Source organism: Leuresthes tenuis, unplaced genomic scaffold (genome assembly GCF_036924035.1).
Source record: "Leuresthes tenuis unplaced genomic scaffold, fLeuTen1.0.hap1 SCAF_5, whole genome shotgun sequence".
Classification (NCBI taxonomy): domain Eukaryota; kingdom Metazoa; phylum Chordata; class Actinopteri; order Atheriniformes; family Atherinopsidae; genus Leuresthes; species Leuresthes tenuis.
In genome coordinates, this window is record NW_027325359.1 from 22,139,489 (window position 1) to 22,165,414 (window position 25,926).

A 25,926-nucleotide genomic window follows, 5' to 3' on the forward strand; every position below is an offset into this window, starting at 1 on the left:
TATTGATTATGTTTATAACGAATTTGTTCAATATAATCCCTATATATATATATAGGGTTGTGCATATGGTGTGTGTATGAAATAAAGCAATTATTAATATAAATTAATTTAGTTACAAGGTATTTATATCAAATATATAAAATCCGGTGACTAAACATTTACTTTCTGTCTCTGATGTCACAGTAAAGGTAACATGTGGTTACCATGGAAACGTGTCAACTTTGCCGTTGTCTACCAAAACAACGTTAGGAAAATGGGTTTACTGCTCTTTCTAATCTCAAAATGTTATTAAAAAAGGAAAAAAAGTAAGGGTTTTAAATAAAAATTGTAAAGGACTGGTCGTTTTCACCTTATCGCTTCTCTCATGTGGACTACGGCTCTTTTGTTCACTTCAGTGCTGTCTGTCTTAGTTTAGCAATTTAGCGTTAGCGATTCACTTAAATTTACAATGTCGTTGCAAGGAGAAAACGTACAGCTTAATGTGAAAGAAGAGGAGGACGAAAACACCAAAGCAAACCCTCAACCAGGTGGAAGCACTGTCGGGGGGACAAAAGAGGGTGACAGAGAGACGGAAAGTGCTGGAGAGGATGAGCGGACAGGAAGACTACCGTCAGGTGAGCTCAGAGTGGTGCTGAAAGTCTTTGTTGGTTTGGCAAAAAATGCCTTGACCTCTTTCCCAGCAGACGTTTGTACTTGCCCATGTAACAGAAATGCTGGTACAACCTATTAAACATTAGATGTAGTCAACTTACACTGTTTGCGCACGTGCCTTTCCTGTTGTGAAAAGGGTAGTTTGTCAGCTACAGTGCTACGGCCTATGCTTGGACTGTGCTACCACTACTGTGATGCAGCTATTCTCATATTTCTGTGATTGATGTAAAATATTTCTATTGCACATTGAAATTGGACCAAAAATAACACAGGAATGGTCTTTGTGTATCTTCATGACACTCTTTCTATTACAATATTGAAACAGTAAAGCAAATGTCTCATATTTTATTTCATGATATTTATTTTGTGATATTTAAATGTCTCTTTCCTCCTATACTATGCAGATGTGTTGGAGGGCACTGAAGAAGCTGAAACTCAAGCTGATCTTCCTTGTGATATGGTTAAACTTCAAGAACCTCAAAAAGCAGAAAATATTGAAAAATCATTAGAAACTGGTGAGACTCAATTCACTTCAATTCAGTTGAAAAACAATTTGTACCCGATGATTAAACCAAATGTTTCAAATTGTTTAATATTTCTTTCTTTTTCATAAAGCTCTACATGTGAAAGCATAGCATGATGATGATGTGATGCATATCTTCTACAACATTCATGTTTAACATACACTATAGTTCAGTTTATTTATATAGTAATAGTTCACAAGAAATGTAAAAGGACACTTTACAGAGAATTTTCTTGATTATACAGCTCAACTAGAAACCGTGGAAGAAGCTCAAGAAGACTTGCGAGATGAGGCTGTGGAGCTGGAAAAGAAAACAGAAAACATTGGAAACTCAACAGCTTCAGGTGAGTCTTAAAGACAATGCACTGATGTGCCACAACATTGAAGCTTCCTGCCTCTGAGGATATACTTTGTGTCTTGTAAACTGATGTGGGCAGTGGATTTTTTTGGTCATGTGGATAAAGGTCTTTGAGGATTTGGTTTAGCAAGTTTGGAGGCATTTGCTTGGTAAAAAAACTTTGAAATTTTGCCTCAAATTGTTTCTGTATGCTTGGTCTGCTACAATGGTGGTATGTGGATCAACGTCTACATTAGAGGCAAAACCCAGGATTTCCCAGCAAAACATTCAAGTGTAATAAGACGATAAATGTTATTTTCTTCACCTGTCGGTGGTTTGATGTTGTGGCTCATCAGTATAACATTTTAAACTGAAAGACTTATGTTTCATGCCAAATGCATCAATTTCCAGCAATGTGGTGAAGTGACCGATTCAAAGGTCTGGAGCCAGGCAAATCATTTGTGTCTCTTACTGATAAGATTCTAAATGAAAAACTTTACTTATAAATTGTTTGGTAACGTACATGAAACAATATAACCCAATGCATGGTATACAGAAAAAGTCAACGGTCCTATAAGAACAGAGATAATTCAGTAGTTACTTTTTGAAAAATATTCTTCTGCCAGTTTTTGTTTTTATGATGTTTTGGGATTTGTTTGCTTATGTTGATGTATCCCCCCCTCATAAATATAACACCCAGTTTTGACTCACCCACTGTTCTGTTCTGTTTACAGTGTCAAACAGTCTGTTTGAATTTGCATGATAAAATATGGAAACATAATGCAAACACACTTTTGGGGGATTGTCAAAAGATTTGTAGATTAAGTGTAGGCAGTAAAGTACCCCAGATGTGCTGTGCTGTTTCTAGGTAACCAGATAGCTTTGACCAAGATGGCCCAATGCTAAAGCAGCTGAGAGCAAATTGAGATTTATAACTCACTCATGCTCTGAGAATTTGCCTAATGAAATTCCTTCCTACTATATAAAACATTTCTTCTTTTGTTATTAAAGTTATGAAAAGCAATACAATTCCAGGTATTAAAAAGGACTCATCCCTTCTATATTAGCCAAGTCAGGGTCGCAGAAGAGCTGACATGAAGCAAAAGGTGGAGTACACATTAAACAGGTTAACAGGCCATCACAGGGCTAACGCAGGGAGACAACCATGCACACTCACATTAGCATCTATGGCCATTTTAGAGTTACCGGTTAAAACAGTATGCAGGCCTCTGGAATGTCTTCAGAAAATCCACACAAGCACAGGGAGAATATACTAAATTCACACAGACAGGCTCCACTCCAGGTTTTGATAATGAAAGAAGTAGCACTAACCACTGCATGACCCTACTTGAAGGTTTCGCTTTCCAAGTAGTTTAAAGGTGACATGTTCTGAGAAAAAAAATCATCACTTTTTGTTATGTTCCTTGGAGCATATGTCAGCAAAAACACAATCCTGGCATTCTTTATTTATTCATTTAGTGCCCCTTTGTTTTAAAGTTCCTCATTTAATTAACAATTCTTATTTTCATTTTAAAATTACATCACTCGTCGAGTTCACTCCTATGCTAAGCCTCAATCTTTGAGACCGATGAAGACAACTTTGCTTGAAAAAGTTCTGTTGTACTGCTGTACTGAGGAGCATGCATCTTAATCATCAAATCAAATCAAATTTTATTTATATGGCACCTTTCATACTTTAAAAGCAACACAAAGTGCCTCACAGAGGCTAAAAACAAGAATGATAGAACATACCAATCCTCCCACCCCCATAAATACCATGAGAGACAAACAGACACACGCACGCACGCACGCACGCACGCACGCACGCACGCACGCACGCACGCACGCTCAGACCCACTGCGCCTATCAGACAGAGACAAGGCCGGGCACCCAGACCTAAGGCGAGGAAAAAGCCACTTTGGGGGGGGCCAACGACATATAACTACAACATGAAGTTTAAATGTCTAACTAAAACATGTAGTTAAAACATATAACTACAACATGAAGTTTAAACGTCTAACTAAAACATGAAGTTAAAACATATAACTACAACATGAAGTTTAAACATCTAACTAAAAGATGTAGTTAAAACATATAACTACAACATGAAGTTTAAACGTCTAACTAAAAGATGTAGTCAAAACATATAACTACAACATGAAGTTTAAACGTCTAACTAAAAGATGTAGTTAAAACATATAACTACAACATGAAGTTTAAACGTCTAACTAAAAGATGTAGTTAAAACATAACTACAACATGAAGTTTAAACGTCTAACTAAAAGATGCAGTTAAAACATATAACTACAACATGAAGTTTAAACGTCTAACCAGAAGATGCAGTTAAAACATATAACTACAACATGACGTTTAAACGTCTAACTAAAAGATAAAACATATGACTACAACATGAAGTTTAAACGTCTAACTAAAAGATGTAGTTAAAACATATAACTACAACATGAAGTTTAAACGTCTAACTAAAAGATGTAATTAAATCATATAACTACAACATGAAGTTTAAACGCCTAACTAAAAGATGTAGTTAAATCATATAACTACAACATGATGTTTAAACGTCTAACTAAAACATGTAGTTAAAACATATAACTACAACATGAAGTTTAAATGTCTAACTAAAACATGTAGTTAAAACATATAACTACAACATGAAGTTTAAACGTCTAACTAAAACATGAAGTTAAAACATATAACTACAACATGAAGTTTAAACGTCTAACTACAACATGAAGTTTAAACGTCTAACTAAAACATGAAGTTTAAATGTCTAACTAAAACATGAAGTTAAAACATATATCTACAACATCAAGTTTAAATGTCTAACTAAAACATGTAGTTAAAACGTATAACTACAACATGAAGTTTAAACGTCTAACTAAAACATGAAGTTAAAACATATAACTACAACATCAAGTTTAAATGTCTAACTAAAACATGAAGTTAAAACATATAACTACAACATCAAGTTTAAATGTCTAACTAAAACATGTAGTTAAAACATATAACTACAACATGAAGTTTAAACGTCTAACTAAAACATGTAAAACATATAACTACAACATGAAGTTTAAACGTCTAACTACAACATGAAGTTTAAACGTCTAACTACAACATGAAGTTTAAATGTCTAACTAAAACATGTAGTTAAAACATATAACTACAACATGAAGTTTAAATGTCTAACTAAAACATGTAGTTAAAACATATAACTACAACATGAAGTTTAAACGTCTAACTAAAACATGAAGTTAAAACATATAACTACAACATGAAGTTTAAACGTCTAACTACAACATGAAGTTTAAACGTCTAACTAAAACATGAAGTTTAAATGTCTAACTAAAACATGAAGTTAAAACATATATCTACAACATCAAGTTTAAATGTCTAACTAAAACATGTAGTTAAAACGTATAACTACAACATGAAGTTTAAACGTCTAACTAAAACATGAAGTTAAAACATATAACTACAACATCAAGTTTAAATGTCTAACTAAAACATGAAGTTAAAACATATAACTACAACATCAAGTTTAAATGTCTAACTAAAACATGTAGTTAAAACATATAACTACAACATGAAGTTTAAACGTCTAACTAAAACATGTAAAACATATAACTACAACATGAAGTTTAAACGTCTAACTACAACATGAAGTTTAAACGTCTAACTACAACATGAAGTTTAAATGTCTAACTAAAACATGTAGTTAAAACATATAACTACAACATGAAGTTTAAATGTCTAACTAAAACATGTAGTTAAAACATATAACTACAACATGAAGTTTAAACGTCTAACTAAAACATGTAAAACATATAACTACAACATGAAGTTTAAACATCTAACTAAAACATGAAGTTAAAACATAACTACAACATGAAGTTTAAACGTCTAACTAAAACATGAAGTTAAAACATAACTACAACATGAAGTTTAAATGTCTAACTAAAACATGAAGTTAAAACATATAACTACAACATGAAGTTTAAACGTCTAACTAAAACATGTAAAACATATATCTACAACATGAAGTTTAAACGTCTAACTAAAACATGAAGTTAAAACATAACTACAGCATGAAGTTTAAATGTCTAACTAAAACATGAAGTTAAAACATATAACAACAACGTGAAGTTTAAACGTCTAACTAAAACATTAAGTTAAAACATATAACTACAACATGAAGTTTAAACGTCTAACTAAAACATGAAGTTAAAACATAACAACATGAAGTTTAAACGTCTAACTAAAAGATGTAGTTAAAACATATAACTACAACACGAAGTTTAAATGTCTAACTAAAACATGGACTTTAAAACATATAATTAAAATAATATAGAACAAAAATTAAATATGATAAAACGTTTGATTAAAAGGAATAAAGAAAATCAATAAAATCAAATAAAAGCCTGATTAAAAAAGTGAGTCTTGAGCCTCTTTTTAAAAATATCAACAGTCTCTGCCAACAGTAAATCTACCAGCAGACTTAGAGGAAATAAAAACCTAGTGGATAAAAGATATTTCACGGTAATGTTCCAGCAGAGTTAGCGAAAGACTGTGTAAGTGGAGCAACCGCTTTTCATTGGGCTGCTTTAACGACTTAGTCCAGTTCAACGCTGGACTGAAGAAACTGAGCGGGATTATTTCCAACTCTCAGTGCCTGAACTTCAGAGCAGGAAAATCTGAGAAATAATTTGTTCGGGTTTATTTTTTTGTCAAGCATTTGCTCACTCACATACACCAACTAAGAAGTTTTGCTGTTGCTTTTTGAAAACTAACATTATCGTTACATTACTGTGTTAACTGAAGCTTTTGAGCTGAATGGTTACATTCTGTAATCTGGACAACCTGCTGTGGTATGGACAAGATGTTTTAACCTCTTTTCTGGACACTGTTGTTGCTAAACTGACTGCCATTTACTGTTCTGTGTGTTAATAGTATAATATCGGCATGTATCTGATAAAGATATAGGTCTCCAGTACAATTATTAAATGAAATACAAAATATAGAAGTGCAGTAATTAATGGAAAACATGCATTACTGTGTGTTACATTTTGTACAACTCTGACTTGGTCCATCACAGTTTGATCAGAAAACATCTTTTACTAGCATCTGCTATACTGCTAAACTATTTCCCTCTTGGATCAATCAGATCACAAGTATGGAGGGTGGGCAGGGTTGACCACTTGTTAGGTCTTCAACCTAACAAGGGTGAAAACAAGGCTGAGAGAAAAGTCGTTGTGCTTAAAACAACAGATATCTTGACCAAAGGTTGTCTCATACATCTCAGTAAGACCTAGGAAAATTGTGTCAGATTTAAAAAAAAAAAAAAAAAAAAAAAAAGAAAAGAGAAAGGTCATTAACAGGCATGTCATCTTTGAATTAATATGTTTTAGGATTTCATGTAAAGGACCTACACAAAAATAGTTGAAATTGCAAAGATAAAATTTCCAGAAAACAAAACTGATAGAATGAGCATATATATGTTGCCATTTGACCTTCAGAAGTCTCATGTCAGGGCTAGGTGTCCAGCCGCCTCACAAAAACAGACTCTTAAGCAGACACAGGACTCAGGGAGAATCAGAATTAGAACAGAGTTTATTTACAAGTGGTGGGTGTTGAAAGCCGAAGGGAGGATCCGAGTAGACGTGGAAGTCAGAGGAGGGAGATGATCAGTGAGGTTCCGAATAAGAAATTTGTCCGGACAATGAGTGTGTTTGTCCTTACTAGATCCAAGAGGGAATCCAAAGTGGAGGGGAGGGTGCTCGCTGTGGTGCAGAGGTCGGCGGCGGGGCGAGCAGGCAGGTTTGAGGAACAGGCTGGCGGGAGGAGGGTAACAATAGATGCCAGTACAGGTATAGAAATCCAAGGCTTGAAGAGCGGACAAAGGAACCGGTGCAATAGAGTATCTGGCAATCTGGCAATCCAGACTCTGCCCCGGGCTCCCAGGAAACCTGTCCAGCCCCACCAAAGACTCAGAAACCACAATAAAACAATATAGCCAAGCATGATCGTGGTACGTAATAAGTTAAATTAAGTCCACCTGGGGGCAATCTAAGCATCACATGAGAGAGACATGTAATTTAGTGTTATTAGTTAGATAATATTCTTAATTTCTGTAAAGAACCACAGTGCAAAGAAATTATTTATCTACACAAATCACAGTGTTTGCAGGCTTTGTCCTGCAAACAGCTGTCTTGATATCAGCAATTGGGATTTATGAATGATCTTTGCAACATATGGAAACAAACACAGACAGTTAAGGTTAAGAGAGCTGTAAATTTTTAATCCAGTTTTTCAGGGAGGAGTGGTTCCAAGTTAGACACTGACTCAGCACCACAACTGGAACTGCTTTGGTGAAAAACAGGCCAAATACAAGCCTAATGCAAAGTTGAAAATGAATGCAAAGCTATGCAACACAGATTAGAGTGACACTTTGTGGGATAACTTTAAGCAGCACATTCCACAAAGCTGGACTTCATGGAAGAGTGGCTAAAAAATGGCTACAGTTTACAATGGAAAACATTAAAGCAAACTCACACAACAGACTATCTTTCTATGCCCTTGCAGTGAAAGTGGTGCTGGTGCCAGGGGGTCATGTGATGACTGTGGCTTTCGCCATCGGGCTTAGTATTCAGGAGCTGAAGCGCTACCTCGCCTCAGAGCTGAGAGTCCACATGGAGGTGCTACAGCTCTGCTTGAATAGTGAGTCTCTTTTTCTCCAGGTTATACAAAATTATACAATAAATCACTCACAGTTATCACTGCCTTGCATAAATTGTCAAACTCTACGCAATTACCAAGTATTAATGTCCTTTACTGAAGCTTCAGAACATATATGATTCCCTCTTTGGAATTAATAAAGTATATTAAGTTCAGCTGAAACCACATACAACTATAATCATCTTACTAGAATCAGCCACTTCCAAGTGCTATCACCACTCATCTGCTTCCTGATATTGTGTATCACTGATTAAAGATGCGCTAAATTAAGATAAAAAAAATGCTGTACTTTTACAGTAGTTCCACATGTAGACAATGATTATAGTGCATAGATCAGAAGAACAGTATGTGAACATTTTATGTATCTTCACAGAAATGTATAATAATAATTAATAATAATTATTATTACGGTTCATTTCAGCTCCCATACAGGATCAGAGGCAGTCTAAAAATTAAATTTTTTCTTTTAGACAGAGTGGTGGAGGAGGAGAAAAGCCTGATGGAGCTTGGGGTTCAGCCTCACAGCTCCATCCGCATGGAGATGAGTTCAACTGACCCAAGCTCCCACCCGCTCCGCCCTCCTCGTCCTCCAGAACACAACATGCCAGATGTTATCACTGTCAAAGTTCAAACAGGTATGAACACCCAGCCCTCTACACATGTACTCTGCACATTTTGGGTGTGTGGCAGCTTGATGTAGAAGCCACTGTTTAACGGAATGTAACTATCATAACTCCTCAAAGTGGGGATTTATCAGTGCTGGCCATTAGTTTTGTTGTCATACAATACAACTTGGAATTAAGAATAGGCAATGATTTTCGACTTTTCATATCGTCATTGATCTATTAGAAATCAAATATTTAGTGTTACTGTCGTATTGCAAAGTTATATTTACATTTTTGTTGACAATGGCAGTGCCTACCATATTGTTTTACAAGCATGTTTCAAAGCTTGTGTTTGCACCTTAAGTTGAAGGTAAACTGCCAGAGGGGATGATCAAAATAAAAGCTTTTGCTTTTGTAGTTTGGTTTTAAGACAGGAAAGAAAAAAAATCTATTAAAATTGTAAACTGAGTTTGGTGGAGCATGAGTTTAGCATCATAAATATCAAACAACAGACCAAACTCAAACATTTGCTTACATTGCTGATATAAATCACAGTGAATACAATTCCAATTACAAAAAAACAAAAACTGTGTCAAATGTGGGAGAAAAAAAACCATACTGTGATGCTCTGGAGTTTCTTGCCATGGACTACTAGTTTGATTAAGCTTTCGTCCTTTTCTTTTGGTTTACCCATTTTTTATTCTAGTTTACTATACATCTACATCTTACACGTCAATTACCCTACTTCCTGTTTTTTTGCAGACTTTGCCTTCTTGTGTATTCTGTTGAGATTAGTTCCCATTCTTGTTTTACATCAGGTTTTCAGTTACTAGCCTCTTTCAGATATGCCTTTGGAAGCCAGATGTGCATTTGTTGCACATTGTATTGTGTGTACAGAGGTGGAATGAAGGGATGAAGTTGATCCGCTGCTGCTAGTTTCCATTAAGTTGTCTTTAGCTTTAAATTACCTGGTGCTACAGCATTTTCTTTTTTGTTTTTGATTGAATAAAACTGTTTACTCTACCTGCTTGTGTCCCACCTGTTAGCCTGCATTTGGGTCCCTGCCACCACTGCTTCATCCCACTCCCGTAATTGAAATGCAATGCAATGATTTGCAAATCTCATAAACCACTACTTTGTTTGCATAAAAAAAACAAAAAAAACCATGAAATTTTGAAAGCGAGAAATGGACTGAAATATTAGCTAATCTTTTCTAATAAATGGAAAGTAATTGGTACTAAAAAGAAACAGCTAGAGGATACTTCCATCCATCAATTAATTTTCTACACCCTCTTAATCCAATTCAGAATCGCTGATGGGCCTTCAGTGAATCCCAGCTACGGCAAAGGTTTGCCACGCAGTTCGCTACAGGGCCAACACAAACAACCATACACTCTCACACTCACTCCTAGAGTCAGTTTAGGATCATTAATTGACATTACATGCACATTTTTGGATGGTGGGAGGAAGCCAGAGTACTCAGAGTGAACCCACACATGCACAGGAAGAACATGCAAACATGCTGGAGGATCACGTTGCAGTTAAATGGCAGTTAAAGTTAAATTAGAGTGATGGAATCTCTCAGAAGTTAATATAGGATGAGCACTGAATATTTACTCATCTACAGTACATAATATAATGAAAATATTAAGAAAATCAGGTAACATCTCTATGCTCAAGGGACAGAGATGTTACCTGACATTGACTGTGGGATGCTTGTGATCTTCAGGCCTTAGGTGGGAGTGCATTAAGAACAGGCATGATTCTGATGTGGAAATCACTGCATGGACTAAGGAACATTTGCAGAAATCGTTTGTGAACACAGTATACCATACTGTCCACAAATGTAGGTTAAAGCTCTATCATGCAAGGAATAAGCTATTTGTGGACCGAAACAGAGGTCTTCTCTGGGCCAAAACTCATTTAAAATGAACTGAGTCAAAGTGGAAACTGATGAAGTCAGATTAATCAAAATTTGAAATTCTTTTTGAAAATCATAGCCACTACTTTCCTCAGACTAAAGAGGAAAAGAACCGTCTTAGTAGTTACCAGAAATCAGTTCAAAAGCCTGCATTTCTGATGGTATTGGGGTGCATTAGTGCCTATGGAAGTGGCAACTTGCATATCTGCAAAAGCACATCAAAGCTGGAAGATAGACAGAGGCCTGCTGTCCAGACATTTCACATACTGAAAACATTCTGCGCATCATGAAACATTTTGAGTTATGTATATATATATATATATATATATATAAAAAGATTTAGGACTGTTAAGCAGCCAGAATCCAAGAATGGGACAACCTTCCTTTGCATAAAGTCCAACAACTGTTCACAACTGTTCCACCACAGTTCCCAGATGTTTACAGACTTCTTAAAAAAAGTGTTGTTGCCATCAAATTCAGGATCTAATATTTGTCATGACTAAAATTAATTTTACATTTTCATTTCGGTAAGTTTTTTTTAATTAAATAGAACTTTTTTCATTGTCTGCTGTGGCTTGCACTCATGTTCAGTTATGGTCTTTCTGATTTCCAGATGAGGGGCTGTTCCAGGAAGTTGTGGTGGAGATTGAGCACTCACACCATCAGAAGACCTTCCTGGGTGGCTATAAGCACAAACTGACAGGGGTAGAGTACCATCATGCTGCTGTCCAAACCCTGCAAAAGAAGAGACCGGACAAAGGTGTGGTCATTTTCAGCCGTGAATCTCAGGTATAAAGCTCCAAAACTATGACGGAGACATATTTATGCCTCTAACATGATTTCTTAACATACAGTAAAAGCGTTTTAGATAGTAAATAATGGTTAAAAAGCTCAGTAAAATTAATTATACCACAAAGTGTGTAACCAAGTGATGACACAGTTTAAATTTGGATGTATGCGTGTTTTTTTTTTGTTGTTTTTTTAAAGGTTATTCATTATTGCACTGCACCATTCTTATTCAGGCAGAAAACAGAACATGACACTATACACAACATATGTCTAATTACAGAAAGGGAGAACAAGTATAAATAACAAGGTCGAGTTAACAGCAACACAAAGTAATTCCTCTACCATGATCATAAACTCCTCTCTGAAACAGTTTGAATAAAAATGTTACGCTTTGATGTGAAGCGTATTGATGAAGGACCCAAATGCAGGACAGCAGGGGCCTCATGTACAAAGACTTGCGTGGATTTCCTACTGAAACATGGCGTACGATCAAAATGCCCTCCAACGTACAAAAATATCCGAACATATCAATGTGTGTGCACGCATGCATCCAAGCACATTTCTTTTGTACATCCCAATCAACGTGGAATTCAGCGCACATGTCGGAGTACCCGACTCCTCCCTGTCCGCACCCCTACTTAAATATGCTAATCATATTTAAATGAGCCCTGCACCTGCGATTCCCCTCTCTGCACGATCAGAAAATAAAGAATAAAGAATGCGTAAGACGGAAAAAATGATAACTTAACGGAAAGTGAGATGGAGGTGCTACTTTCTGAAGTGGAGGCGTGCAAAAATGTTCTCTTTGGCACGCTGTCCTACAATATAAGCAGCAAACGTAAGAGGAGTGGATGGGAGAGCGTGAGCGAGGCCTTTAATGCTGTGGGGTTGAACAGAGAGTCGGTACAACTATGGGTGACACTGCTCTCTCAGGGGTGTTTGAGTGTGGGTGACTCTAGGTAAATACCTATATTTGTGTAACTCACAACAAACGTGTTCATATAGTAACCTAGAACAGAAGTGCTCCAGGGAAAAGGTGAGGCTGATTAAGACATTTCACACTTTATGCATGAGGTTATTAACATTTGCACACAGATACGATCAGGGGCTTGTTAGAAAGATCTTAACCTGTTGTTTAACCAGCAAAAAAAAAAAAACAGCAAGTTACTAACTTTAACCACCAACTACGATGCTGTGAAGACGGCACAGTGCCAGCTTGTAGTCTGTTCCCAACAATTTTGTCACTGAATGTATGAATCGTGCGTTGAACCAGGCCACCCCCACAAAGCATTTGCGCATCACATACAATCTGTACATTGATGGAATGAAAATGTTTCCTGTTGATATACAAATTCATCATGTGATGGCGCTTTTATAGCAATATGTGTGCAGTCGATAGCTCCGATTACATTAGGAAAACCGGCTCTCGCTTCAAATTGCGCTTCAATGTTGGCCTGTTCAACTGCATTGTGGGAATTTGATATGCCTGTTGATATGCAGATAATTCCGTCCCACTCGGCTGGCATGGCTCAGCTCAGGGTCAATGGCACAGTCCCAATCGGTTGGCCAGCTCCCTCTGGAATGTTGCCAAGAACCCCAGTGTACACATCACCTGTGGCACAAGCGGCGCATGGCTCCTTGCTGTGTGTTTCGCTCCGGCGCCGGCCGCAGCTCTGTGCACAGTTCCAGGAGGATTGCCCTCAAAACGGCTGATGAGCCAGTTGTCATCATGTGCCAGCAAATCTTCTCAGTCCCCGAACACACGTTTTCTTCCATTTGCACCATTTACAATGTCTTCCAATACCGCTAAAGCAGCCATTATTTTTAATGGTATGCATTGCACCACTTTGCTCATGCTTTTATATCCACTCGTGTAATTGCAGACACACGGGTGTGTTAATTGTTCATTTGTCTCAAATGTGCACGTCACTCAGTCAGAGGACAAATTGTGTAGGTACCCTTTGTACATGAGGCCCCAGGTGATGAGAGGAGGCTGGAAGTGACCTGAACTCATTGATTGCTTAACAAACAAAAAGCGCAGCAGAACCAGAAATACACTAAAACCAAAATACTGACAAAATGAAAAAAGACAAGACTAACCAGAAACTTGAATGAAACAAGAAAGTAGTGACTGAACAAGAGGTTGTAACAGTGGGAATCTGACAAATGCAGGAAAACTACAAGAAGACTAAATACTGTGGGGAGAGTAATTGGTGAATGACTGCAGCTGAGGATATGTTAGGTGAGACAGGGAACTCATGAGCAAGCAGAAGGGAACTGAGGTGAACCAAGAGGGAAGGTGGAGCAAGAAACGGAAGTCAAGACTAACTGACCAAAGTAAACCTAATAAAGACAAAAACTTGAGAAACTTCAAACAAACAAAACTGAAGAAATCCTGATAACCAATAACTCAGTTACAAAAACAAACTGAGCTAAAACAAAACATAACTAAGAACAAGAACAGAGAGCAACCAAGAAACAATCCAAGAACAAAGACAAATCAAGACTAAGCACAATAAATCCGAAAGATGACTAAAAAAAATACAGAAAACTGAAGAAAACATGAAAAAATCAAAACATGAAAAAACAAAACCAGCGAAGTCCAAAAATCTACAAACCCTAACAAAAAAAACTGTCATGTAGAGATTTATTGGACAAAATTGACTTAAATTCAGGAAAGAATGCCTTATAAACCAGTGTTTTACTGTGTCGCCTGATATTGCTGGTGATTAAAATTACTGTCGGATTTTACAAATATGATTATAAGATATGCGTGGGTTCTCTCCGGGTACTCCGGCTTCCTCCCACCGTCCAAAAACATGCATGTTAGGTTAATTGGTGACTCTAAAATTGTCTTTAGGAGTGAGTGTGAGCGTGTATGGTTGTTTGTCTCGTTTGTCTCTGTGTGGCCCTGTGATGCACTGGCGACCTGTCCAGGGTGTACCCCGCCTCTTGCTCAATGACCGCTAGGATAGGCTGCAGCCCCCCCCTTTTCCTTGATTGTAGTCGGGAGAACAGGTTGTGGGAAGGATGGTGGCAGTCTTTCATGATGCTGACAGCCCTGCACATGCAGTAACGATCAAAGATCTCCTCCAGGGAGGGAAGGGGGGCACCAACGCTCTTGCGATCAGTTTTTATTATCCCACTAAGCTGGTACTTCTCCACTGCCTTACATTTCCCGAACCATGAGGTGAGGCTGTATGTCAGGACTGATTCCATAGTGCCTCTGTAGAAGGTGGTAAAGTGCTGTCTTTTTCAACTGGCGGAGGGAGTGGAGCCACAGGTGATCCTTTTCAACCAGTGGCTGTAGTGTTGGTACTAAAGATAAGGTCTTCTGCCAGGTGAACTCCCAGGAACGTGATTGAACTGAATCCTCTCCACAGTGGTGTCACCTGTGGTCAGAGGCAGATGGCAGCTCATAACATCCCTTCTGAGGTTGATCACCATCTCCTTTGTTTTGTCCACATTGAGATGGAGATTATGTGCACCACACCATAGTACACGCTTCTCCATCTCCTTTCTGTACTCCCAACCCCCCACTGTCATGTCATCAGCAAACTTGATAGTGTAGTTGGTAATATATGTGGTGATGCACTCATGGATGAGAAGGGAGGGCTCAGGAGACAGCTTTGAGGAGATCCTGTGCACACTGAAATTGTCCTTGAAATGAGATTGTCCATTGTGACTCTCTGCTGCCTCTGTGTCAGGAAGTTGAGAGTCCAGCTGCAGGTACCATAGTCTGTGCCGAGCAGGCTCAGTTTTTCAACCAGCTGTCTTGGAATGATGGTGTTAAAGGTTGAGGAAAAGTCAATGAAGAGGAGCCTGGCATAGGTGTTTTTACCCTCTATGTGTGACAGGGTGAGTTGTAGTACAGTAGAGATGGCATCATCAGTTGAGCGGTTGGTTCGGTATGCAAACTTTAGGGGGTCTAAGTCCGCAAGGAGTTAGGTCTTGATGTGCTGTAGAGCCTTTCAAAGAACTTTGTGAATATTGATGTTCGGGCCATGAGTTAGTAGTCATTAAGACAGGCAGGGTTTGATTTTTTTTGCACAGGGATGATGGTGGTGCTCTTTAGGCAGGTGGGCACAGTTCTTTGAGTTAGCAAGATGTTAAAGAGGTCTTCAAAAACATTTGACAGCTGCTCCGCACACTCCGTCACCTACTTGTCTAGGAATGTAATCTGGCCCTGCTGCCTTGTGTAGGCTGACTCTAGGGAAGAAGCCTCTCATTTGGGCCGCTGTCACTTGGAGTGCCGGCTCACTGGTTGGTGGTTTGGGTACCTGTGTAGTTTTGTTTTGGCTGTCGTTCAACTCAAAGCGTGCATAGAAGTTTTTGAATCTGTCTGGGAGACAGGTATCATTTCAGTTAAGGTGTTGAATCTCTGCCACAGCAGCATAGAGTCTATGAAGTGTCTGTTCAGTTTCTGACCCTACTTTGTCTTGGTTCTTCTGGGCCAGGGCTTATGCAGCAATATCCCCTGCTCTAAAGGCAGCATCTCTGGCCTTAAGCAGAGCATGGATCTCCCCTGTCAACCAAGGTTTATGGTTGTCCCATATCCTAATGGTTTTCACTAGTCACATCATCTATGCATTTCTCTATCTATCGCAAGAAAGTGTATTTCTGCAGATCAACACTTCCCTCTTTTGACATAGCCTCTCTCAAGATCCCCTGTTGTGTGCTCTCAAAGCAGTCCTGAAGTGTTGCCATAGCCCCCTTTGGCTATGCAATTATCAAAAGCAAAGTAAACCAGGTTTCTTCTGTGTTTTAAACTAGAAAACGGAACTACATGTGTGAATACAGCCTTAAGTCCATATAAGCACCTGCTGGATATTTGCTAATTGGAACCTCAGACCATGAAGCACAAATCTTATCTGATAAAACAAAGATTGGCCAACAATTCCCACTAGCATATGTGAAGAAAACTAGGCACTGAGCATAAACATAATACCGTTCCTTCAGTCAAACATGATTTGTATCATTCTGTGGAGATGTTTGTGTCTGTGGAAGGGACGAGGAAACATAGAGGGAAAGATGGATGCAGAAGAATATGAAGCAGCCCGAAGTGAAAACGTTTTCAAGACTGCTCAGGATCTCAGGCTAAGGTGAAGGTTTGCATTTGAATAAACCTGAAGAACCACCAAGAATATAAAGGACTACTTCAGGAAAGCCCTGAATACCCTGTAGTGGCTCAGTCAAGAGTCTAGACCTGAACCTGACAGAGCATCTCTCAACACTTGCACTCCACATCAAATTTAGACCTGAAAAGATTTCACTGAGAACAATGAGAAATCTTCCAAAGCAAAGGTATACCTAACTTTCAAGATCATTGCTAAGAAAATACGAGGCTGTTGCTGCTGCCAAAGGTTCCTTTGTCAAATGTGGTTCTGGATTTGTTTTTGTGAAGAGTTGAATGTAGAAAATTGGTAAGTTCTCATACATGTTTCTTATACACTGTTTGAAGAGAGAAAATTATTATTATTTGCGTATTTTATTATTTTATTTATTTATTATTTTATTTGCTTTTCCTTATTCAAGTCTATGTTTTTGTGTTTATGTCCTTCGAACAGACAATCGAGCTGAAATCTCAGATTCAACAGTGTCCAATCAACATCTCCACTCAGATGACTGGCATTGGCTGCTACATCTCTTGTGTGAATGACAAGGTTGTCACCCCTGGGAAATACATTACTGCTGATGAGTACCATGACAGGAGGCTGAAAGCTGTAAGTAAACACTGAGTATTAGTTATGGGAATGCATCTTGTTTATTTCGTAATTTCAACCTCCAGTGTTAACACGTCATTAAATAAGTTTGTAAATTCATATATTTATGAAAAAAAGTTACATTTTGCATTTGCATATTGGTTAAAGAATATCCCCACTTATACTGCATATCCTGTATATAAGTGGATAAATTAAATGTGTAAATATATATGCCGTAATTTACCTTAAGCATGGATATCAACAAAAGTAAAATTTGGTTTACATATCCATGTCTGTATCACTATTCACTCAGGTGATCTGCCTGCAATCGTTTGCACGGAGCTGGTTGGCCCAGCAGGTAGTAGACCAGCTGAGGAAGGAGCGAAGCCGGCGCCTGGCCTGGCTTGAGCTGCAGGAGAGGAGAAGGAAGGAGGAAAAGGAAGAGCAGCTGAGGGACCGCCGCCAGCGCTGGATGAACCCACAGAGTAAAGAGGACTTCAACCTGCTATACCACGCTCTGGAGAGTAGGTTTAAGACTGAGGAGAAAGGGTCTCATGTCCCACTCTGTTGTAAATCTGAAAATGGTGCTAAGAGTATATTTTGTTAACCATAGATTCTTGTTTTAGGATGGAGGAATGAGGAGGAGCAGCAGATAAACATGTCCCTGAGAGGTGCTGAGAGGAAGGAAGCCTTGTGCTCATTGCTAGCGCAGGAGACACAGCTCATAGCTGCCATTGGGTGCCATCGTATCGCCATCAGGACCAGCAACTATGAAAAAGCCATTAAGGACTTCCTGGACAAGGTCATATGTCACTTCTGCTCTAACTGCAGCTCTCTCAGTCTAATGTGCTACAGTTGTTACAATCTTGTACAAACTGTCTTTCTTCAGCAGTCATTATGCAGGGAAAAACAAAGTACTTGTAGTCATCCCAAGCACTTTGCCTTGATTCCTCTCCTTCCTGGTGTTACTTGTACTCTTAGACTGTTACTAGAAAGTTGTTTCTTGACAGTAGTTCTTGTGACTGTGGAGTCTTGCATTCTTAATTTAATAATTTATCAATTATCAATTGTGTATCAAGATCACAATGATTTTTTTAAACAGCAAAGTTCTGCTGGAAACTTATCCAATATTTGTAAGAGGTAAACAATGGATGCAAGTTGCTTTATTCAAGTATTTATTAAAGTCCACCTCAGCAAATCTTACTTTACTAAGAGAGTACAGCACAAAGAAGTCTTGATATTTTGTAAAAATTATCAAACTTTGCAGGCTTTTATTCGTTGTTGTTGTTTTGTTTTTTTTTAAAACTCAGATTCTGAAACTTTTCATCCTCCTTTCATGTGTCAGAATTTTTGTGTTGTCATGTTGTTCATAGGTAGATGGATGTTTTCAGATCCCAAATAGTTTTCCAAAATTATTCATGATGTCTGATAGAGTAGTGTACAGATGAGTACAGACAAAGTCATTGTAGTGGGTGACATTAATATTCATGTAGATGTTGAAAATGACAGCCTAAATATTAACTTTAATTCTATATTAGATTCTATTGGATACTCAAAGTGTTCACAGACCTACTCACTGTCTTAGTCATACCATTGATCTTGTGCTGACTTATGACATTGAGAGTGAAGTCTTATCTGACCATTTTTTGATTACTTTAGAGTTTGACTATACAGCTTCTGAGAATAATTTTACACATAGAAGGTGTCTATCAGAGAATGCTGTAACCAGATTTAAATAATCAATTCCATCATCCTTTTCTTTGCACACTGCAATGTGCAAATATTACAGAGGATGGCTACCTAAATTTTACACCAGCAAAACTTGACTCTTATTGACACCACTGCAGTTTCAATGTGTAATCAGGAAGGTAATCAGTCAGAAGAGGTTGGCTCCTTGGTATAATTCACAGCTGCTTTAAAGCAGACTGCAAGAAAGCTGGAGAGACAGTGGCGTTCCTCTAATTTAGAAGAGTCTCAATTAGTCTGGAAAGATAGTTTAATAACATATAAGAAAGCCCTTCGTAAAGCTAGAACTGCTTATTATTCATCATTGATAGAAGAGAATAAGAATAATCCCAGGTTTCTTTTCAGCACTGTAGCCAGACTGACAAAGAGTCCGAGCTCTGTTGAGCCATGTATGCCTTTAACTCTCAGCAGTGATGACTTCATGAGATTCTTTATCAATAAAATTGTTTCTATCAGAGAGAAGATTAATGGAATCCTTTCCGTTATCACTGTTGTGTCATCAAGTGCGCAGCTTTAGAAGTATCTTTAGAACCTGATTTGTATTTAGATGGCTTCTGTCCAGTTGATCTCTTTGAGCTGACAACAGCAATCTCTTCTAAACCATCAACTTGTATTTTAGACCCAATCCCAATCTCTGTTGACAGGATATGTACCACAGAGTGTTAAGGTTTCTGTAATTAAACCTTTACTTAAAAAACCTACTCTTGATTCAGAAGTGTTGGCTAATCATCGACCTATATCCAATCTCCCTTTTTTGTCTAAAGTTCTTGAAAAAATAGTAGCAGCTCAACGTTGTGATCACTTACACAGAAATGATCTGTTTAAAGGGGAACTCCGGTATTTTTAAACCTAGACCTTATTTCTGGCATGAAATACGGTCATCTACTCACCGAGAGCAGTTTGGTGAAAGTCGGTGTCCTTCGGAAGATATTTAGATACCTCGAGATCCATATAACGGAGTGAAGGGGGGCCATAGACGATGCAGCCGCTAAATAAGGCATTATCTATCTTTATTTCACCAATACTTTAAGACGAATGAATGAATAAACGCATACTATTGCAGTTAGTTCATAGCTGCAATGTTGTTGTTATTGATGGCTATCGGGGGGCTTATACAGGGCTTTCTACACACTCGTCTACTGGGATGACGTCATCGACGCCCGCCGCTGCAGCACAGCTCATTTACTCCGGTTAGGATGTCCATCGTACTCAAAGTTGTCGTCCTCGTTGTCAAAATCTGATAAATATCCTGCCATGTTGCACAAAACTATGAGTAGCAAACTACGTGTGAAGTTAGCCACTATCACAGAGCACGGAGTAAATAAGCTGTGCTGCAGCAGCGCATGTTGATGACATCATCAACGTATTTCATGCCAGAAATAAGGTCTAGGTTTAAAAATACCACAGTTGCCCTTTAAAGAGTTTCAGTCAGTTCATCATAGCACAGAAATAGCACTGGGGAAAGTTACCAATGATCTCCTCTTAGCCTCTGATAGGGGACTTGTGTCTGTGCTCGTCCTGTTGGATCTTAGTGCTGCATTTGATACGATCGATCACAGCATTCTGTTACAGAGACTTGAACATGTTATTGGGATTAAAGGAACTGCATTAGGCTGGTTTAAGTCATATTTATCTGATAGTTTGTTCTTGTAAATAAAGAATCTTCCTCACACATCGGAGTAAGTCATGGAGTTCCTCAGGGTTCTGTGCTTGGACCAATTATTTTTACTTTGTACATGCTTCCATTAGTTAACATTATTAGACAGCATGGCATAAATTTCCATTGTTATGCTGATGATACTCAGCCGTACTTATCTATGAAACCAGATTAAACCAATAGGTTGGTCAGACTACAAGCCTGTCTTAAAGACATAAAGACCTGGATGACTCAGAACGGTCTGCTTTTAAATTCAGACAAAACTGAAGTTGTTCTCTTTGGACCTGAGCGCTTCAGGGAGAAATTGTCTAGTTATATAGTTACTCTAGATGGTATTTCCTTGGCTACAGTGAGGAACCTTGGAGTTATTTTTGACCAGAATTTATCATTTAACTCACATATAAAACAGGTTTCTAGGACTGCTTTCTTTCACCTTCGTAATGTTGCCAAAATCAGGAACATCCTGTCTCAGGTTGATGCAGAAAAACTAGTCCATGCATTTGTTACTTCAAGATAGGACAACTGTAATTCTGTAAAAGCCTCCAGCTGATCCAAAATGCTGAAGCCAGAGTTCTGATGAGAACTAACAGCAGAGATCATGTTTCTCCCGTTTTAGCTTCTCTTCATTGGCTCCCTGTTAAATTCAGAATAGAATTTAAGATTCTTCTCCTCACATCTAAAGCTCTTAATGACCGAGCTCCATCATATCTTAAAGATCTCATTGTGAGGTATTTTCCTAACAGAGCACTTCGCTCCCAAACTGCAGGTTTACTTGTAGCTCCCAGAGTTTCTAAAAGTAGAATGGGAGGCAGAGCCTTCAGTTATCAGACCCCTCTCTTGTGGAATAAGCTGCCAGTAAATGTCCGGAAAGCAGACACCCATCCCACTTTTAAGATTAGGCTTAAAACTTTCCTTTTTGATAAAGCTTATAGTTGGGGATGCCTCAGGTGAGCCTGAAACATCCCATGGTTAAGCTGCTATAGGCTTAGGCTGCTGGAGGACCTTATCTGTCACACCTTTCCTCACTGTGCTCTCCCCTCGTTTAATTTATTAAATGATATTATTTACATTTGGCATTATTGTGGTTATTAACTGTGTTTCCCTGTTCCAAAAGGTATCCTTTGAATGGTGTTATGGTGTTTTTACCCCCTCTTTTCTGTCTTCTCAAACCACAGCTGGTCGAGGCGGATGGCCACCCTTCCTGAGTCTGGTTCTGCCAGAGGTTTCTTCCTGTTAAAAGGGAGTTGTTCCTCTCCACAGTTGCCTCAGACACGCTCAGGACGGGAGATTGGACTGAAAAGAAGTTTCGGTGCAATCTGTTGGTTTCCTTAGCTAGAAAATTGTTTTTTTAAATTGGCTCTGTATGAATGAATATGATTTATTTAAGTTGATTAATTGGATTATGATTACAAGGAATTTGAAATCCAATTGGCTTGAATTGGACTATATAATTTGTCCAGTAGGAATAGGTGAAGTAAAAGTGACAAGAATAGCAGGTGAGATCTAATTGGTTGTTGTTCTTGGTGCAGATATAGAATTAGAACTGTAATTGTTTTATTTGGTTCCTCCTGTAGTGTAGCAGCACTTATGACAATTTGGTGTATCTGTTCCAGACTGCTGCACCTCATCAGTGGCGAGCAGCTGATGGTCGTCTTATCGAGATGGACACTCAGCACACTATCAGGGCCAGAGAGCACAGAGATCTCTACAACAATATCAGCCTGTCCACCCCTGGCAAGGAGCAGAGAATCCATTTCCTGATGACACTTAAACATACTGTCAAGGTACTACACACCAATATACACAAAAAAACTCCTATATGATGGCTGAACAGAGACCTTGTCATATTTTATTGGTAACTTAATCATCTTAAATCATATTTTTTTTTTTTTTAAATCGGACAGGAAAACGACTGTCAGCTGACTCAAGATATCATGGATTTGATTGACAAAGAAGTGGACCTGATGGCTCGAGGAGTAAAGACACACCATCTAGAGGGTCTGAGAAAGAGAATCTGTACTCTGTTCCTGCAGTACATCAAAACACCAGCATTTAACCCTAAAGTGGCCAAGTTGCTCAAAGTAAGCTTAGACTCAAACTGGGCTTACATCTCATGCTTAGAATACTCTTGAACATCTCAAGTTCAGTCATCACACAAGTAAAAAAAAAACATATTAGCAAATCTCAAACTGATATTTTACTTACAATGGCATAAAAATATAAAATATTATAGAAAACTTCAAATGTTGAAAGTGAGACATTTTACTATATTACCTCATCTTGAATATGATGGCAGCAATATGTCCAAAGGAAGCTGGGATAGGGCCGTATTTGTCACGGCTAAGTGCGTAGCTGACTCACAAAAAGGACCCAAGAGCAGACGCTCTTGGGAGCACTGGGAGAATTAGAGTTAGAACAGAGTTAATTTAAAGATGTGTGGCAGAGGAAGGATCCATCTAAATGTGGAACTTAGGTTCACGTCGGAATCCAGAATGGAAGGGGAGGATCCTGGCTGCAATGCCGTGGTTCTGAGTCGGCAGCAAGGTGAGCAGGCAGGTAGGAGAAACAGGAATCCAAAGTGCTTAGCATGGGAATCCAGAGTGAGGCGACTCGACAACAGAAGTGGCACATTGGTGAAATGAAACAATCTGGCGAAGGCTGGTTGCTCCTGCAGCTCCATAAGACTGTGTCTTGATGAGGACAAACGAGCAACAGGTGTGAAGGCAGAAGCAATCCAGACTTCCTGGAAACCTGCTCAGCTCCACCTAAAGCCCAGAAACCACACACAGCCAAACATGATCGTGACAGTATTAACCACTGTGTAACATCCTCTTTCCTTTTAACAACAGTCTGTAAATGTGTGGGAACTTGGGATTGAAATGTTGCCCCATTATTTCTTGATAAAAGAATCCTGCTGCTCCTGGGTATCAGGGCACCAGGGTGTCATATTCTTGCACTTCATGTCTTTAATTACTGAAATATCTGGACTACAGACAGGCAAGTGCAGCATTCAGACTCTTCTACTACATGCTGATAAGAAATGCAGTATATAGTTCAGCATTGCCTTGATGAGGCAAGGCATTCTCTTAAAAAGAAGTCATTTGGCTGGGAACATATGTTGCTGATGGTGCATCTCCAGAAGTTGCCAGTTCCATAGGCTCTAATGTACCCCTACACCATTGGAGAATCAGGCTGTTGTACTTAGCACTGATAACAAACAGTATCGTCCCTCTCTTCTTTAGTTCGCAGGATGCATCGTCCATGCTTTCTAAAAACAATTTTCAATTTCAATTTGTCTAACCGCAGAGCAGTTTCTAATCAGATGTAGAGCATTTTAAATGTTGGTATAAATGTACGTGTTGTCAATTAGTACCAATTACTTTCCCAGCCTTTTGTTGCACCGGTTCCAAGGTTTTTGAGACATGTTGCTGGCACTAAATTCAAGATGAGATAATATTTATTATGAAACAGTGAAATGTCTACTTTCAACATTGAATGTGTTTTATATGCTGTATTTTGAATTAAATTTTGGTTTCTAATTGGGGTTGTATATTTCTTAGGATATTTTTTGGAAGTGAAAAGTATCTTCATTCAGATAAGCAGTTTGGCACCAAAAATAATGGCTTCTTCATACAAACACACTTGAAATCCATATATTAACATGAAGTAAAGAATAGATAGCTCAGTTGTAATAGGCATGTGACAAATCAAAAATGTACCCATAGTGACTGATAAGACCCCTTCGGGCAGCGAATGTGCATGCTTGGTGTGAATGTCAACACGGCAAACTTAGTTTCTGAACATTTTCTCTCTGCAAGTAGTGTAGCGTATGTTTTCAGACACATACAATTGCACTTGCATATAGACCAGATTTAATAGTGCATAGAAAATGTATGTTTAAAGAAAAGCATGCCATGTATGTGTGAACAAGGCCTCATTACAACTGATAATCTATCCCAGGTTCCTCAGAATCCCAACCAGCTGAGGAATGACATGTTCCTCTGCCGCGGCTGTCATCATTACCTGCGCTCTGCTGACTTCACTGTGTCTGCCAGTGGTGGTCTAAATGATCGGTGCCAACATTGCTCCACACTCAACAATATAGCTAGATCCCGTGATGAATTCTCTTTGTACAAAAACATCCTGAGTAGGTTGAGAGCGAATGAGCAAGGGCTGAACAAGGAAGCTAAAATCCCATTTCTGCTGCAGGTAACACTACTTTCACTCTGCGGATTTGTCATTTTGTTTGATTTCACTCTATGCTCTAAGTGATTTCTCCTGCACAGGTTGATTTGATATGTTTATAATGCACATACGCAAACCTTCACATCTACATCCTCAGGTGGAGGACATGCGCTATCTGGTAAAAGTATTATGGGCATCCCGCTCAGCTATTAATGGCAGCATAGACCTTTACAACCTGGTGTTTGTTCGCTGGGTGCGCCAGAAGGACTGGAGCCCCTGGAACTGTATCCTGCTCTCAAAAGAAGAGACTTCAGCTCACTTAGAAGTGGAGGACATCCACAAGGTTTGTCCATGTGAATACTTCTGCTTTTAGCACAAGGACCCCTCTGGTAGTACTGGCTCACAGTCTGCATTAAGCCCATAAGTTGTCTGTCGGAAGAACCCAAACTTAGCTCTCTAGTTCTCAATCAGCAGTTTGAAAGAACACCTGAAGGTGTTCATAACCAAATTGGTGGGACCGCACACAGACTCATTTTGTTACACTCATTTTGTATGACTTTAAAAGGTTCTGTTCAGTCCTCCAGAATCAGCTGTTCCACTAACTTAGTATCACTTCTGTTTGTATTCAGGCATACGAGACAACATTTATCCGCTGGGTAGAACACAAACACACGATAGCTCGCCAGCACTTCAGCCAGATCCCTGTCATGGTTAAGTATCTGGATTCTTAGCCATCTGCTGCCCTGGGCAACCAGTTTGTTTCCAAGCCCATCACCATGGCGACTGACAAGCACAACTCTGACAGCATACCAGCCTCAACTCATTAAAAAGCACTGTGTTTGTTTTGTGTGTTTTTTGTCACTGCTTTTTGTTTTCCTTCAACACTCATGTAGTTTTTAACTTTTTGAAACATTCTGAGAAAAAATATAAAAGACATGGGTCTGACTCACATTCATTTATGTGTTTCTTTGTTTTGCTGCACTCAGAGGTACAGGCATCAGCAAAGCCAGAGCCCACACAGTCAGTGTTCTCATCATAGTTTGCAGCACCATTGTGAATC

General features: G+C 38.7%; 1 protein-coding gene across 1 annotated transcript; it reads left to right on the plus strand.

Moving 5' to 3' along the window:
* The first annotated feature begins 448 nt into the window (after positions 1-448).
* Positions 449-25,748, plus strand: iqub (IQ motif and ubiquitin domain containing). Its single transcript, XM_072385327.1, has 14 exons — positions 449-614; positions 1,056-1,166; positions 1,420-1,518; positions 8,109-8,243; positions 8,732-8,896; positions 11,401-11,576; positions 17,144-17,299; positions 17,592-17,802; positions 17,905-18,080; positions 22,295-22,465; positions 22,586-22,762; positions 24,642-24,890; positions 25,024-25,209; positions 25,496-25,748. The coding sequence occupies exons 1-14, from the start codon at positions 449-451 to the stop codon at positions 25,595-25,597; spliced, it is 2,280 nt and encodes a 759-aa protein (XP_072241428.1). The 3' UTR covers positions 25,598-25,748.
* The last annotated feature ends 178 nt before the right edge of the window (positions 25,749-25,926 follow it).

Bases quoted from the DNA above. Each gene is read 5' to 3' on its own strand.
- iqub (XM_072385327.1), top strand. From the start codon at position 449: ATGTCGTTGCAAGGAGAAAACGTACAGCTTAATGTGAAAGAAGAGGAG. The intron at 1,167-1,419 runs GTGAGACTCAAT...TTGATTATACAG, and splicing joins TGAAAAATCATTAGAAACTG to CTCAACTAGAAACCGTGGAA. The intron at 17,300-17,591 runs GTAAGTAAACAC...CTATTCACTCAG, and splicing joins ATGACAGGAGGCTGAAAGCT to GTGATCTGCCTGCAATCGTT.